Source organism: Ambystoma mexicanum, chromosome 6p (assembly GCF_040938575.1).
Source record: "Ambystoma mexicanum isolate Mex_15411 chromosome 6p, UKY_AmexF1_1, whole genome shotgun sequence".
In the NCBI taxonomy this organism is placed as follows: Eukaryota; Metazoa; Chordata; class Amphibia; order Caudata; family Ambystomatidae; genus Ambystoma; species Ambystoma mexicanum.
Window position 1 is genome coordinate 606363852 of NC_090935.1, and position 14681 is coordinate 606378532.

The window sequence follows — 14681 nt, forward strand, 5'->3', positions numbered from 1 at the left end:
GGGATCTCTAGAGATTTCCTGGTAGACCTCTGCACCCTGAGCTGTTTTGTGTTTTTACCTATTTTATTTCGTTAGGAAAAGGATTGGGCTTGCTGAAAAGGTGTAATATAGGACCACTTTGAAAATGATATCCAGGGCCTCTTTTGGTACACAGTCCGCCCCTTGCTCAAACGTTTGGCTGCTAATAGCGATGGGGTGCCCCATTTCTCCAAAGGTTATTTGTGCTCCGAGCAGACAAATGGGGCAGAAAGGGTTCTTCAAAAAAGGGAACCAAAGGCACCATTGAAATAAGTGAAGAGAGCTCCTTCAAAATGCATAAGGTCCTCTTTCTAGTTTCATCTTAAAGAAGTGCCGGCCTATGCAGGACCAAGAGGAAAGTGGCTGTAGGCACGTTTCTTTTCTTTTAAACATAGAGGAGTGGGTGGGCAATGGGGGCACGCATGGCTGCAGGCAAAAATCAGGGTTTCTATAAAATCGATAAAGCCAGCAATCTGAGCTTGCTGATTGGCTGACACAGCAGACTTGGTGAAAAACTTTCATGATGCCTAGTAAGCCATGGTCACATTGCTCACTACACAGCCTGTTGTGATATGCCATGTTCCTGTGTTGGGGTGTACTGTTTCCGTTGCAGAGAAGATGTGTGGTGACATGTCATGCTTACTTGCTTGGATGTTTGCATGTCCCTTAGAATGTGAAATGCAGTATATCTAGTGCGTGTGTGAGGTCTGTCAGGGTTCCATGCCCAAAGGTGGACAGCTGGTGGTGTTGCTGGCCAGCGAGAGGTTGTATGTGAGATGTCATGTATGTATGCTTGGGATGATTGGATGAATGATGAAACGCGGAGAGTGTAAGATCTGTGAGGGTTACTTTCCAGAGGTTTGACACTTGGTGGTGTTTCTGGCCAGAGAGAGGTTGTATGCTGAGAAGTCATGTATGCTTACTTGGGATGATTGGATGAATGATGAAATGCAGAGAGTGTAAGGTCTGTGAGGGTTCCTTTGCCGAGGCCCACTTTGCAGAATTTATTTCATTCATGGTGGCGGCACCTCGTTGGGTGCATACACAGAAGGCTATTAGAGGCTGGTCTCACCGTGTGAATAAAACAGCATGCCATTCAGAGATGTTGGGCGGGTCACTTGATTAAAAGAGGGTCGACAAGGGCACTAAGGGGTTAACAGCGCTGTGTAACACACACACATGCTGTGTATAGCCAGAGAGGCCGAATGCTTGAACAGCAGCGTTCATATGGTGAAAGTCCAGTCCTATGATAGCTATGATCAGTGAGTGACACACACAATTCAAATGAAAAATTCATTCGTATCTCTTTGTTTAATCAAGTGTCTGCTTGCTTATCTTCCAGTCCACATTGATCCCAGCCCGGCTGGCTGCTGCAGCCTGCCCTGCTGACCTGCGCTGGCAATGTGTGTGCGCTCCAAAGAGGCCCTATGGGCCAGAGGCCTACCGGGGGATGACCCGGTGTCCCGGTGGGGCAGTCCAGCCCTGGATTCTCCTCATCGGCACACATGCTCCCTCCTTTCCTGTCATGCTCTGGCCGGCCTCTCTTGGCCCTCTTCCTGCTCCCACCTGTGAGGCTAAAATCTTCAGGGTCACCTTCGACTCCACACTCTCCTTCTCCCCTCACATCTCTGATGTCTCTAAGAAGTCACACTACCAGCTGCACTTCCTCAGAGGTATTCTTCCTTTTCTCTCCTTCCCCCAGAAGCTCACTGTCTCCAGAGCTCTGGTTCTCTCTAGGTTGGACAACTGCAACAGCCTCTTTCTATATCTGCCAGCCTCGACTCTCCGCCCTCTGCAACTCATCAAAAACAATACTGTGAGACTTGTCCTTGGCCTCAAGCGCAGGGATCGTAGGATCGTATCTCTCCAGGACTGAAATCTCTGCACTCCAGTGGCTGTGAGGATTAAGTTCAAAACCCTCTGCATTGTTCACAAGGCCTTCTGGGTCCTGGGGCCTCAATACCTTCAACTCTCTCTTCCTAAATATCTTCCTTCTCAAGCTCTTCACTCATCCACCTCCAACTTCCTCACTGTCAGTCGCTTTTCCAAGCAACAAGTTGGTGGTAGATCTCTTTCTTCGGCTGGGGCCTCCCTCCGGAACAGCCTCCCTGCCTCTCTGAAACTTGAGAACTATCTTTGGTTCCGGAAGCACCTAAAGACCATCCCCTTTGCTACTGCTTCCTCTCCTCCCCTGCTCAACTCCTGGCTGAAACTTCTCTGGTCACCTGGCTACCCTCTGTTCTCAGGACCAGGACCCTGCCAGTTGCACACCTGCACTGCCCTCCTGGCAACCCTTGCACTCATGGGATGTTTCTTTTTCCACTACAGCCCCATACCAGCACATGACACCTGATGTCTGCACTTACCCTTGCACTTGCTGCCAGCTGGCCACACTTCTTATTTATTGTTTTTGTTTTTATTCATTTTACTGTTTATCCTATGCACTGCACTGCCCCTCCCCCTTGCACTTTTCCCCTTCCCCTCTTCCCTGCACTCAATGTCACCTGGCCTAGTAAGATCGTTGTCTATGTCTTACCCATGTCCCCCCCCTTGCCTCATCACGCCTTGAAACATTTGTGTGTAGGCGCGTTATAAATGCCATATCATACCCAATACCAAGCAGGTAGGTCTTGTGTAGTCTCACACAGTGAGACTGCACCAATTCTTACCCAACACTGAAGGAGGAGTTGAAATGTACAGAAGTACAGGGTAGGAAGTGTTTTCATTGTTGTGTGTAGTGAAGATGGCTAGGCCTTTGAAGAAGCAGAGCGTGTGGATGGTGGGAGATTCTCAGATCCATTCATCAAAGTTGTATACTGAATCTCATGGCATCTCTGCTACTATTGGAATGGGCGAAGTGGAGGTTTCGAGGTATGTAGAGTGTGGCTTAAACTGGGTAACTTTATTACCATTCTGTGAGAGTATGGCTCACTTTCAACGTCCAGATATTATTATTGTGCATTGTGCAGTCAACAGTTTGGACTATGTGACTGCAGGATCGTTGCAGTTTGCCATAAAGGATATGTTCTGAAGTCTAATGTAACTGTTTCCAGATGCAAGGATTATTTATTATGAAATCAAAGATAAATATGGAGACGCCAACACTTTTTGTCCTCAAATGGAAGACACTACACAGCATGCCAATAAAGGTGTATGTGCTTTTGTATAGGCTTTATGAATGGCATCTTTGTTTACAACGAATATATCAAGTTGGACAGCGCAACTATTTTTCAAGGAGATGTACTGCATTTGATCGATGTCGGAAATCATATTTTTCTTTTAAATATTCAAAATGCACTGCAACAATTTTTGTCATTAATTATTTTTTTAGTAGTTGTAGTAAATTAAAACCAAAAAATTAAAAAAATTGAAGCAGTTTTTGTGAAATTTAGAAATATTTAAAAAAATTAAGTTCAGTAGAACATTTGTTAGTTCAGTATATAAAACCCCAAAATGTAGAAACCATTTTTAAAACGGTCCTTTTAAAAGCCACTCTTTTTAAACAAAAACCAAGTTAATCGATTTAAATTCCTCTACCCCATGCCTGGAATCCTCCAGGTATTTGCAGACTTGCGTACTGTCCTATGACTATGCAGACCACAGAAGTTCCGGCAATTTTTCTTAGTTCTATTTTTTAACTGTGAAAGGTGGATCCTAAAGGAACCCCTTTTTGTCTTTCTGGCTTTTATGTTTTTTATGGATTTAGTTTTTTTTCTAAGAGCGGCGAGGGGGTAGGGTGCTTGATGGAAGTGGCACCAACCACAGATACGTAAAGGCAGGTGGACAGGGGAAGATGTTGGGCATGCCTTAAAGCTAAGGTTGGTGCCAGTGTTTTCCTCGTGACCAAGGCCTCAAAAGCAATCTGAAACTGCGCCACATCTGCAGGGCAGTGTGTCTCAGTACAAACAGAGTATTTTGACCCTCGAAAGTAAGGGTTAACAGCGTTCTGTATGGCCTGTGAGGCAGCCGGTGGGATTCTCTGCCCCACAGGAGTGGCCTGTGTGGTGGCAGATGGGGTAGAGGAAGATAACCTACTTCGCCCTGAGAAAGGAACTGCCTTTCTTGGAGCACTTGGGTGGTATGAGCGGGTGTGGCGGTACATGGACGTGGTACCAAAAGAACAAAAGAAGTTGTAGAAGGTTGATAGAAGTGTTAAGAATCTTGCTAGAAGGTGGGGAATAGCTCAGTTTTCCCGTGAAACGTCCTAAATTGGCCAAAAATACTGCTGTATTGGGGAGTATGATATAAGGAAATTGTAGCAAATAGGGGTAAACTGGTAAAATTCTATGAAATTCAGTGAAAAACCATTGTAAAGGGACGTTATGGTTACAAGTAAAATTAAAAAAAAAAACAGAAATTCGCCAGTTATGGTAAGCTAAGCAACCACAGCTCGCGCCACCACCGTGCACTGCTAAGACTAACACCCAGGACATCAAAGATGACATCACAAAATTAATTCTGATGAAGTCTATACAAGGGGTGGTGTTTACATTGTTGGTAGCAACATATCAGGGATGATCGGGAGTGCTCTCATGAAGTACTTAATGTATTAAAAAATGTACTCATTTAAACAATGTTATATTGGAGTGTTCTTGTTAATAAAGGAATATAATACATACACATAGGCAATGGGTGCAGCATGTACCACAGAAATACAGTATTTTTAATCTGGTAATATTGTTCAGTGAAATATTGAATGCAAGGGTATCAGTATTTTGAAGATAAAAAATGCAAAAGCATCCAAAAAGATCCAGGACAAAGCGCCTTGTAAGATTTAGAACAAATATTTATTAAATTAGTTAGTTATTTATCCTTATTTACTTCTAGTCATCACATTGTGATCATAAATTAGCCCTTATGATAACACGTGTTTCGGCCCTCACTGGCCTTTTTCAAACGAGGGCTGGTGTAATCATGCCACACCGGGGGTTAATGACTCCTCAATCAATCAACAGTATATTGGGCCAAATCCCATTGAGGTGTAATCAAGAAAGTAATGTAATCGCTCGCGTCGGCTTCTGTAGTCTCAGTATTTTGTCTAATGTAAAACTTGGAATTAATAGCTAACAATACAGGACTTACTACACACTTGTGTTGGTACAGAACATACACAAATAAATTTGCCTTTTCACAGGTCACTGCCCAGTAACATAGGGCCATTATTAGCGCTAAACAGGTTTACTATGCCTCACTCATTTAGACCTCCATCAACCACTCTAAAGAGTGGTTTAACATTTTGTGGGGACTTTCTTTAGCTAAATCTGATTCAGTTCCTTCTACACAGGACCTTTGCGACTCTTTGTCCCTTTTTTTAGTGGACAAAATCAACACAATTAGGTTCAATATTAATCCTTCTCTTCTTCAGTCTTCCTTGTCCTCTCAGCCCCCTTATGTGCTCTCATCCACCACCTCTTCGTCTACGTTGCCTACATTCTCTTCTCTAGATGTCTCTGTGGCATTACTTAAACTTAAGTCTGCTTCCTCCCGGGATCCTATCCCTCTTGGTATGATCAAAAGATATATTGCCCCAGTTCATCCACTTGCTGACTGAAGCTCTGAACACCTCCTTCCATACCGGTGTAATCCTGTCCTCTCTCAAACATGCCACGGTTGTCCCTTTCTTAAAATAACCTTCCTTGGACGCACTGGTTCCTGCTAATTTACGGTCTATCTCTTTTCTCCCTTTCTCTATGAAGCTCCTGGGATGCTTGGTCGATCTGGTACTCACTACCTTCCTTGAGGAATCTTCCTTCTTTCACACTTCTCAGTCGGGCTTTCGTCCGAGACGGGAGACAGTGTGTGTCCTGGTCTCCGTTATGGATGACCTGGCCCAGGCCCATGACAGGGGCGGCATCAGCGCCTTGCTGCTGCTTAACCTTTCTGCTGCCTTTGATACCATCGATCATGGGATCCTGCTAGATCACCTGATGGGGGCCGGCCTCTTGGGTGCTGTCCTGCGCTGGATCTCTTCTTTTCTATCAGACAGTCGCCAAACTCTTTCTCGTCCTTTTTTTTCCTAGGCAGCGATCCTCACTTGTGGTTTCCCCCAAGCGTCCCCCATCTCCCCGGTCCTATTTAACAACTACGATTCAACCTCTGACAAAACCTCTTCTCCCATGGCTTCCTCTGTTATTCATATGCAGATGAGTCAGATCCTGGTCCGTCTTGATCTTTGCATCCCTGAGTCAGAAGCCAGGTTCCTTGTCTGTCTGGAGGCTGTGGGGGAATGGATGTGCAACAACTGGCTCAAGTTGAATGGTGAAAAGACTGAAGTGCTGGTGGTGGGCTCCCCGTCAGCATCCTCTTTTAGGACTCCTGATTTCTGGCAGTCTTCTCTTGGCCCTTTGCCTGCACTCGTCTCCATTGTCAAAGATCTGGGTATGAAATTCTCTTCCTCCCTTTCCATGGAGCCACAGGTCAGCTCAGTTTGTCAGTGGTGCTACTTTCAACATAAACTTCTCTGTCGTGTTCTTCCTTTTATCCCTGCTCACCTCCATGCACCTGTAGTCTCCGCTCTTGTCACCTCCGCGATTGTCTATTGCAATTCAGTATTTCTCGCCCAGCCTGCCTATATTATACAGCGTATCCAGGTTCTTCAGAATTCAGCTGCATACCTGGCTACCTCCACCACCCACCCCCGCTGGGCCTACATCTCCCCCATCCTTAGGAGTCTTTACTGGCTCCCGGTAGCCAAGTGCATCTGCTTTAAAGCCCTCCGTCTTGTTCATCAGGCCTTCTACCGTCAAGGTGCCTAATAACTTCAGGCTATATTCAGGCTGTATGTTCCTGGCTGGGCGTTGTGCTCTGCCGATGCTCGTCTAATTTCCATCCCTGAGGTTCAATTCAGTCGGATTGGCGCCGCTCCTTTTCAGTAGTGGCCTCTGGTCTTTGGAACTTTCTGCTGTGCCTCAGAGTCACTGTTAGCCATTGCGCCATTCATAAGTCCTTTAAGACCCTTCTCTTCTAAAATTCTTACTGCATCACCATCCTGCGAGGAGTGCCAAGATGCCTTTGGGCGAATGTCGCACTTTAAAAGTGCCTTTACATTCCATTCCATTACACAATGCATAGGAATCTGAGATGCATACAGTAAGGATGAAAGAAAGAACATTACTAGAAAATGACAATAAGATTAGAGTTTATTGTCATGCACACTAATGAATTGTGTTTTTGAGGCGTGCTTATTTACCCATGTATGTGTACCATGAGCTGAGGCCATATCCTAAAGAAAGTACCTTAATAAAGGACAAGGCTATTGTCTAGATATAAAGCATCTTTTCAATTATAAAATTCTTACTTTCATTGAAGAAAAACAACTGGCCCACCTATGTGGTGTCATCAGTGATGGCATCAATGACATTTGTTATGTCATCTTTGATGTCCTGGGTGTTCGTCTTAGCAGTGTATGGTGGTGGCGCGAGTTATGGTTTCTTAGCTTACCATAACTGCTGAATTTCTGGGGGCTTTCGATTTTACTTGTAACCCTAACGTCCATTTAACAAAGTATTTATATAGGATACATTACTCAACGTAACCGTATTTCAGATGCTTGTATCTGCTTAGATTCACATGATATGCACAGGCCGACATCTAGTGGAGGTTGCACAGTATTAGAGTTGTGCAACGTCCACTGTACCCATGGTCCTTCAGATTGTTTTGTTTCTGACATGAGGTTGCATGAAGTGTTACGTGAGTACGTGTGCATTAAAGCAGATATGTATTAGATAAAGCCCATATAAACATCTATGCACCTTCTACTCCGAGGGGAGAACGGCGATTACAGTGAGTAATGCATCCATTCTACAGCTTGTGGAATCTGCTTAGATTACATTCTATGCATAGATTAGCGAGCTGTGTTAAGTGAAGGTTAAGGGTTGTGAGAAAGTCCAACCGCTTGTCCTACCTGAGTATCTGCTTTAGAATGTGTGTCAATGCAGTAGTGGTGAGTGAATGTGTACAGAGCTTCATGTAGCTGCTTTGCAAATGGTGTCCAGCGGGATGTTTGCTATAAATGCCAGAGTAGCTCCTGTACCCCTTATGGCGTGAGCTTTCGGTGTCAAAGGCAGTGTTTTGTTTGATAGAGAGTAGCAGAGCTGTATGCATCTGACTATGCATCTGGAGATGGTATTCTTCGAAATGTGGTCTCCTTCTCGGCCTGGTGCTACGGAGACAAACAGTTGGTCTGTTTTCCTGAGCAGTCTGGTCATGTTTAAATAGTAAAGGACTGCCCTCCTTACATCTATGTATGGAGTTTTTCCTCCGCTGAACGAGTTGGGTTCTGAAAGAAGGCCGGTAGCTCGATGGATTGGTTTCAGTGGAATTTTGAAAAGAACTTAGGGGAAAACCTAGGGTGTGTTCTTAAAACCCATTTGTCAATGTGGATAGCAAAGAAAGGGTCTTGCACTGACAATGCTTGAAGTTCGCTGACTCTCCTTATGGAGGCGATTGCCACCAAGAAAGCCATTTTATACGAGCAATGTTTAAGGCTTGACTTATGCATAGGCTCAAAGGGGGCTCCCATGAACTTTGCAAGTACTACTTTGATGTCCCAGCCTGGTGGCTGGTTTAATATAGCAGGGTGGAGTCTTTTTACTCCCTCCATTATTGCCTTAATGACAGGTACCTTCCACCATGATACTTCACTCTGAGAAGTTGCCAGATGAACCTTGATTGTGTTAAATACTAACCCTGGGGCTAACAAGTGTAGCATGTAGTGAAGTATGTGACTTGGAGTACATTCTATCAGGTTTATTTGTTTTGACTGGCACCAAATTTCAAATCTTCTCCACTTGTCAAAGTAACACTGTCTGGTGTTTGGTTTACATGCCTCCTTGAGGATATCCATACACCTTTGAGGTAAATTAAGATGTCCAAACTCTATGACCTCAGGAGCCATGCTGCCAAGTTCAGTGAGTGAGATTGAGGGTGTAATGTTGTTCCCGCGTGCTGGGAAAGCAAGTTGTGCTGGCATGGGAGCTTTATAGGATCGCACATTGCCAGTTTGCATGTGGATACCATTGTTGTCTCGCCCATGTGGAAGCAACTAGGATAAGCCTCACCTGTTCCCTGTGAATCTTGTTCACCAAACTGTTCATTATTGAAGTTGGGGGAAAAGTGTAGGCAAATTTCCATGACCAACTCATCCATAGGGCGTTCCCCTTAGAGTCTGGTTGGGGAAACCTGGACACGAAGTCTGGGCATTGCTTGTTTTCTTTTGTAGCTAACAAGTCTAGCGTGGGGTAGCCCCACTGATAGAAAATGTGATCTACAACATCTTTGTCGAGTTGCCACTCGTGATCATCTGGAAGCGGATCTCTGCTTAGCGAGTCCGCTAGGGTGTTCAGTTCCCCTGGTACATGTTGTGAAGTTAGGACCATCCCCAGTTTGAGTTCCCATTTGCATATTTTCTGTGCTAGCCTGGACACATTTGGAGAATATGTGCCCCCGTGCTTGTTGATATAGAACATTTCAGTGGTGCTGTCTGTCAGGATTTGTATCGAATGATTTGTCAGGTGTGGCTCGAAGACTAGGAGTGCATTAAATACTGCCAGACGTTCCAGCAGGCTTTTGTGGTTTTGTGCTGTGAGATGAAGGTGCCCCCCCCTGAGAGCGATGCGTCTTTTGTAACTACCGATTGCACTGTTGGGTTGTGGAAGGGGTTTCCCTTAAACAGATTCTCCTTTGTCCAACAGCGTAGAGCCTGTACTAGTGTTGGCGAAACAACCACTAGATCGTCCCGCTAACTGCTTGCCTGAGACCACTGTTTTACCAAACACTCCCGCATCGGGCGCATGCACAAACATGCGTATTACCAGGTAAATGCAAGATGCCATCATGCAGACAAATGCATTGCTTATCGTATGCTTATCTGGTGACCGGCTTGATACGGAGGTATTTGCAGCAGTATGTTTTGGATTTTTTCCTTTGATGGAAAAACCAACCCTTCCTCTGTTTTTATAACAGCTCCTAAGAACTGTTTGGTCTTGTTTGGTACGAGGCTTGACTTTTTCTCGTTTATTGAGAACCCAATTGTAAAAGAAGTTTGATTGTTCTTTGTGTATTTTGCTCCCAAATGAGGGGTGGTTCCCCCGTGATCAGCCAGTCGTCCAGGTAGCGGTACATTGGGATTGTCTCCCTGTGCAGGTGTGCTGCCACCACTGCCAGTACCTTGGTGAATACCCTTGGAGCTGATGCTATACCAAAGGGTAGCACCTTGAATTGGTAGTGCTGGTTTGCCAACTTGAAACGCAAGAATTTGTGTGTGCTGGGAACACTGAAATATGAAAATAGGCATCTTTCGTATCCAATGTTGCCATGTAGTCCCCTTACTTTAGTAGTGGGTTTACTTCTTGTAGCGTAGCAATGTGGAATTTTTCTGGCTTGACATAAGTGTTTGCAGGGCGCAGATCTAATACTGGGTGCATTGTTAGATCTTTTTTGGGCAGTACTTTGAATAGATACCCTTGTTTACCTGATTCACCGGGGCAATCTCGATGGCGTCCTTTAACAGCAGCACTGCCACCTCTTCCAGAAGAATGCGCTCTTCCTCATTCACAGTGGTTCTTTGTCGTGGGGGGTGGAAGGAGGGCTTTTGGAGTAGCTCTATGCAATAACCGCCCACCACAGTAGAAAGCGCCCACTTGTCCGAGGTGATTCCCTCCCATGCATGGGGGAAGTGTGTTATACGTCCTCCTAATGGAGTGGGAGGGGGCCTTAAGCTGGTGGTCATTGCTTTGTGGGTGTGGATCCACCTCTGCAGGCATATTGAGGAGTGTTGCTTGTGTCTCTAATTTAAAATCTAACTGGCGCAACCATGCATGATGCTTTATAAGTGTGCCCTCTGCACTAATTCTACCAGCATTATCCGCTGCATCTAAATTATTCTTTAAGATTCAGTTAGAGACAGCCTTCCCTTCTGTCACTGCAAGAAGAGTTGGTATTTTAGTGGCTCTGGAGCCGAGGCCATTAATGTGAATATTTCCTCCCACTTGTGGCAGTTGTAGCTGGCCAGCAGAGTGGTATTATTGGCAATGCTTGCCTGGTATGCTGCCGAGGTGGCCACTTTCCTACCAAAAGTGTACATCTTTTTGCTCTCTTTTTCCGGGGGTGCCTCTGATGATGCGAGAGGTGTAACCTTTTCCTTGTGGTGAGAACCACCAGATCTGGCTTTAATTGGCCCCTGATGTAAAGGTGGTCTGAGGGTGCTGGACGAAACTTTCTCAATGTGGGGGTTTACTGCCTGCATTAGGTTTGGTGTTATTACAGAGGGTTGAATTCTTCTCTGCACAGATTGCAATATGGGGATAAACTGGGTTGCTGCCTTTTTGTCACCTAATATATCTATATATCTTCGACAAAGTCCTTGTCGACTAGTGTCTGGTTCTGGAAATGATCAGCTGCTTTAAGCAGCATGTCATTGAATTGTAGCTGCTTATCAACCGGGGAGTCCACCACCGGCGGGTCAGCATGATCTGGAGATGGTAAGACATAAATGTCATCCACTTCATCAGAAAAATGATCTACCTCTTCTAAGTCCTTGTGACCCTCGGAGTCCAAAAACGGTCCAGTGTCCTGGAGGCTTTGGTTGGGGTTATTGAGTTTAAACTGTTCTGGGTCATGTTGAGGGGTGTCTGTTTGTGCTGTTTTTGAGGGGGATAGTGGCAGTGCTGCCCCACTAGTTAGTGGTGTATTCTGCAAGTTGTGAAGAGCCTGAGGATTTTTTTGGAAAAATAATCGCTAACAAAAGATGTACATCTCATGACACAGTCTATGTCTTGAGCAGACCACTGTGAAGAAGTTGGGATGACTGCAGGAGGGATAGCTGCAGGAGTGAGAGGTGGTTCAGGAGTAGGCTGCCCCTTGTGCTTCAAAGTAGCAGACATATTTCCCTCGCCCTGGGTAACTCTCTCCTTCTCCTTATGTGATGGGTGTGACTTCAAAGTGTGGCGTTTCGAAGTGTAGTGTTTCGGAGCCCGGCTTTTCAGGTGTGTCTCAGGGATGTGTTTCTTGACCAGATGAAACAGTTTTGAAGTCCGCTGCGATTTAGCTGATTTCGACGTGTTTGAGGAGAGTCGTCTTTCGGCAGAGGTAGGAGCCGGAGCTGCGTCTTTTGACGTTTGGATTCTGGCTGTATGTTTTGACACAGCGTCTGAAACGGATTTGTCTCTCGACTTCAGGGGCCTTTCGCGAGGCGATCACGAATGCCCAGAGGACAGGGAACTGGTGGACCTTCCCTTCAAAGCTGTGTGTGGCTGTGTGTGTCGATGTTGTCGACTTCTGGCCTTGGGTTGTGCCTTGTGTGGTGCAACTTGTCTGTGCTGATGCCGCTGGGTGTCGTCCCCGTAACAGTGCTGCCGGCCTGTCTGGTGGGGTCAGGGGCTTGCACGTGGTAAGTCACTGAAGATGCTAATGCTGCCATCGCTCGAAGAACCTTCCACTTCTATGGTGCCCTCAGCCTGCATAGTGTGGTGGGCCTAGCACTTTATCTTGCGGTCCTTTATGGTTTGGGCTTAAAAAGCTTGTAAGATTTACAGTGGTCTTCGTTGTGATACCTAGGAAGACAGAGGTTGCACACCCGGTGCAAGTCCTTCCAGGGAAATATTTTGTTACACGTAGGGCAAAATTTAAAAGGTGTATTTTCCATGTCTAATTGGAAGGGCAGCTTGGCGATTGGAGAGGAGAGTAAGGGAAATATGCATTCTCTTAGTAACTGAGATATGCAACCACCCCCCAACTCTCCCTACTGTTAGGGCCGAGGCCCAAAGCGGCATTCCGAGGCCGTGTAAGATCGTTGAAGCAAGTTGTGCAGCCGACAAAGTTTGTCCTCGAACCATAGCCAAAGTTGTCTGTCGAAGAACAGCTATAATAGGATAGAAAAGAGTAACTAACCCTAATTTTTCTTAATAAATGGCGTTTGCCAGAAAGGAACTCCCCTTTAATGCCCGACAATGATGGTGGAAAAAAAAACAATCTGAGGACATCCCTGCGTGAAGGGCCATGAGTACAGTGGACGTCACACTAGGGATAGTTCTACTAGCACGCTCTGTCGACGTCCCTTTTCAAGTTTCGAAAACACAACTGTAATACTCTGCAGCTTCCACAGCCTATGCATAGCATGTGATCTAAGCACATTCCACAAGCCTCAGACATATATATGTGAGTATAGTATTATTTTGACTTACCTTTAATAGTGTAAAGTGTGTCTTTGTGTAATAAAGTAATAACAGAGTATTTATGTACCCATTTGTGTGGGTCATTGTATTGATCATCTTTGTAAGTATTAACTGTATCACTGAACAGTATGCTCTCCCTCCTTACTTCATCCTGACTGCTCTGGATTGCTACCATCAAGAGAGTGGTTACATTACACTCTAGATGCAACCCTGTTGTTCCAGGTTTGCTTCTGTGAGTCCCACTATAGGCAGTGATGTTGAAAAACCATCCTATAAGCATTTAAACCCTAATGAGCCTGGATTTCTGTGCACTGTTTGCACTTCGTAGAAGACTGCAGTGATGTTGACAGTTATCTTCGTGCAAGTAACATGTGAAAATGAGGATTGACGCGATTTCCCTTATTCATATATATTCATATATTCTCTCTCTCCCTCTCTCTCCCTTTCTCTCCCTCCCTCACTCTCTCCCTCTCTCCCTCCCTCACTCTCTCCCTCCCTCTCTCCCTCCCCCTCTCTCCCTCCCTCCCTCCCTCCCTACAAATGGCTTGTGATCAAAATTAAGAAGGATCTAGCTAAGCTCAAACTCACTGGCCCTGAAAGCCAGCTTTGACTATTACACATGCCCGTGCCTGGTGGTTCTGACCTGTATTTACTGAAATTATCAATACACTAATTCTAACAGTAAGTGTAAATGGCTGTATGATGGATGTCCTTGAAAATCGTTGCTTTTTATGAAATACCAATAGAATCATTATTTATTTTTTAAGTATGGGCCGTAGGAAGGAGGAGGATACAATGACAGCAGGCATCTAGTATGGACAAATCTCATTTTTCTTTAAAATTACATTTCCTCCTTTAGAAGCAAAGTGAGATCACATGGTAGATCAAACAGCAACAGATAAACACAACACATCTACATAGTACTTTAACTGCTGGCATATTCCTTCTCATCCTACGGATTTCGTCATACTACAATTGCTTCAAGGTTCACTTCATATGTCTGGCCGAGTGGCTTTACCTGCTTCTGCCTTGAGCTGCTTGGCCTCGGTCAGGTCTTTGTGGTACACCTCCACACACTCCATGATCACGCCTCTTAAACCTGGATTGGGAGACTGCAAAGCTACCAGGGTCTGCTGCGAGTCACCATTTTCCAACGCAAGATTAATCTGTGCAACACCAATGCACCCTAAAGCACATAGGAAAACAGCGGTCACTAACATGGACGTTTTAAATATAGGCCAAAAGCACCACAAATGAACACATATTGATGGAAGAATGACAACATGTTAACGAGGATATCATTATAGCCTACAAAATAGCAGATGAATACCCTCCAGTGACAGCAAGCAACGTAGAGTAGTGTGCACATCTCATATTAGACACTTCCTGATCCAAACATTAGCTCTTAAGCAGTCTGAGAAAGTGTTGCATATGCATGCTGGTAGGACCTTTAGAGGCTTGCTTGGGTGGTTTTATCAGGTTTTGGACCTA

At 45.2% G+C, this 14681-nt stretch overlaps 1 protein-coding gene across 2 annotated transcripts in view; it reads right to left on the reverse strand.

Moving 5' to 3' along the window:
• The window catches only part of IQGAP2 (IQ motif containing GTPase activating protein 2), a 1674846-nt gene that overhangs the window by 660466 nt on the left and 999699 nt on the right, over positions 1–14681 (reverse strand). For both annotated transcript variants that reach the window (XM_069627448.1, XM_069627449.1), the window contains one exon: positions 14209–14376. In XM_069627448.1, the coding sequence (XP_069483549.1) occupies positions 14209–14376 (168 nt within the window). The remainder of the gene's footprint in view (positions 1–14208; positions 14377–14681) is intronic.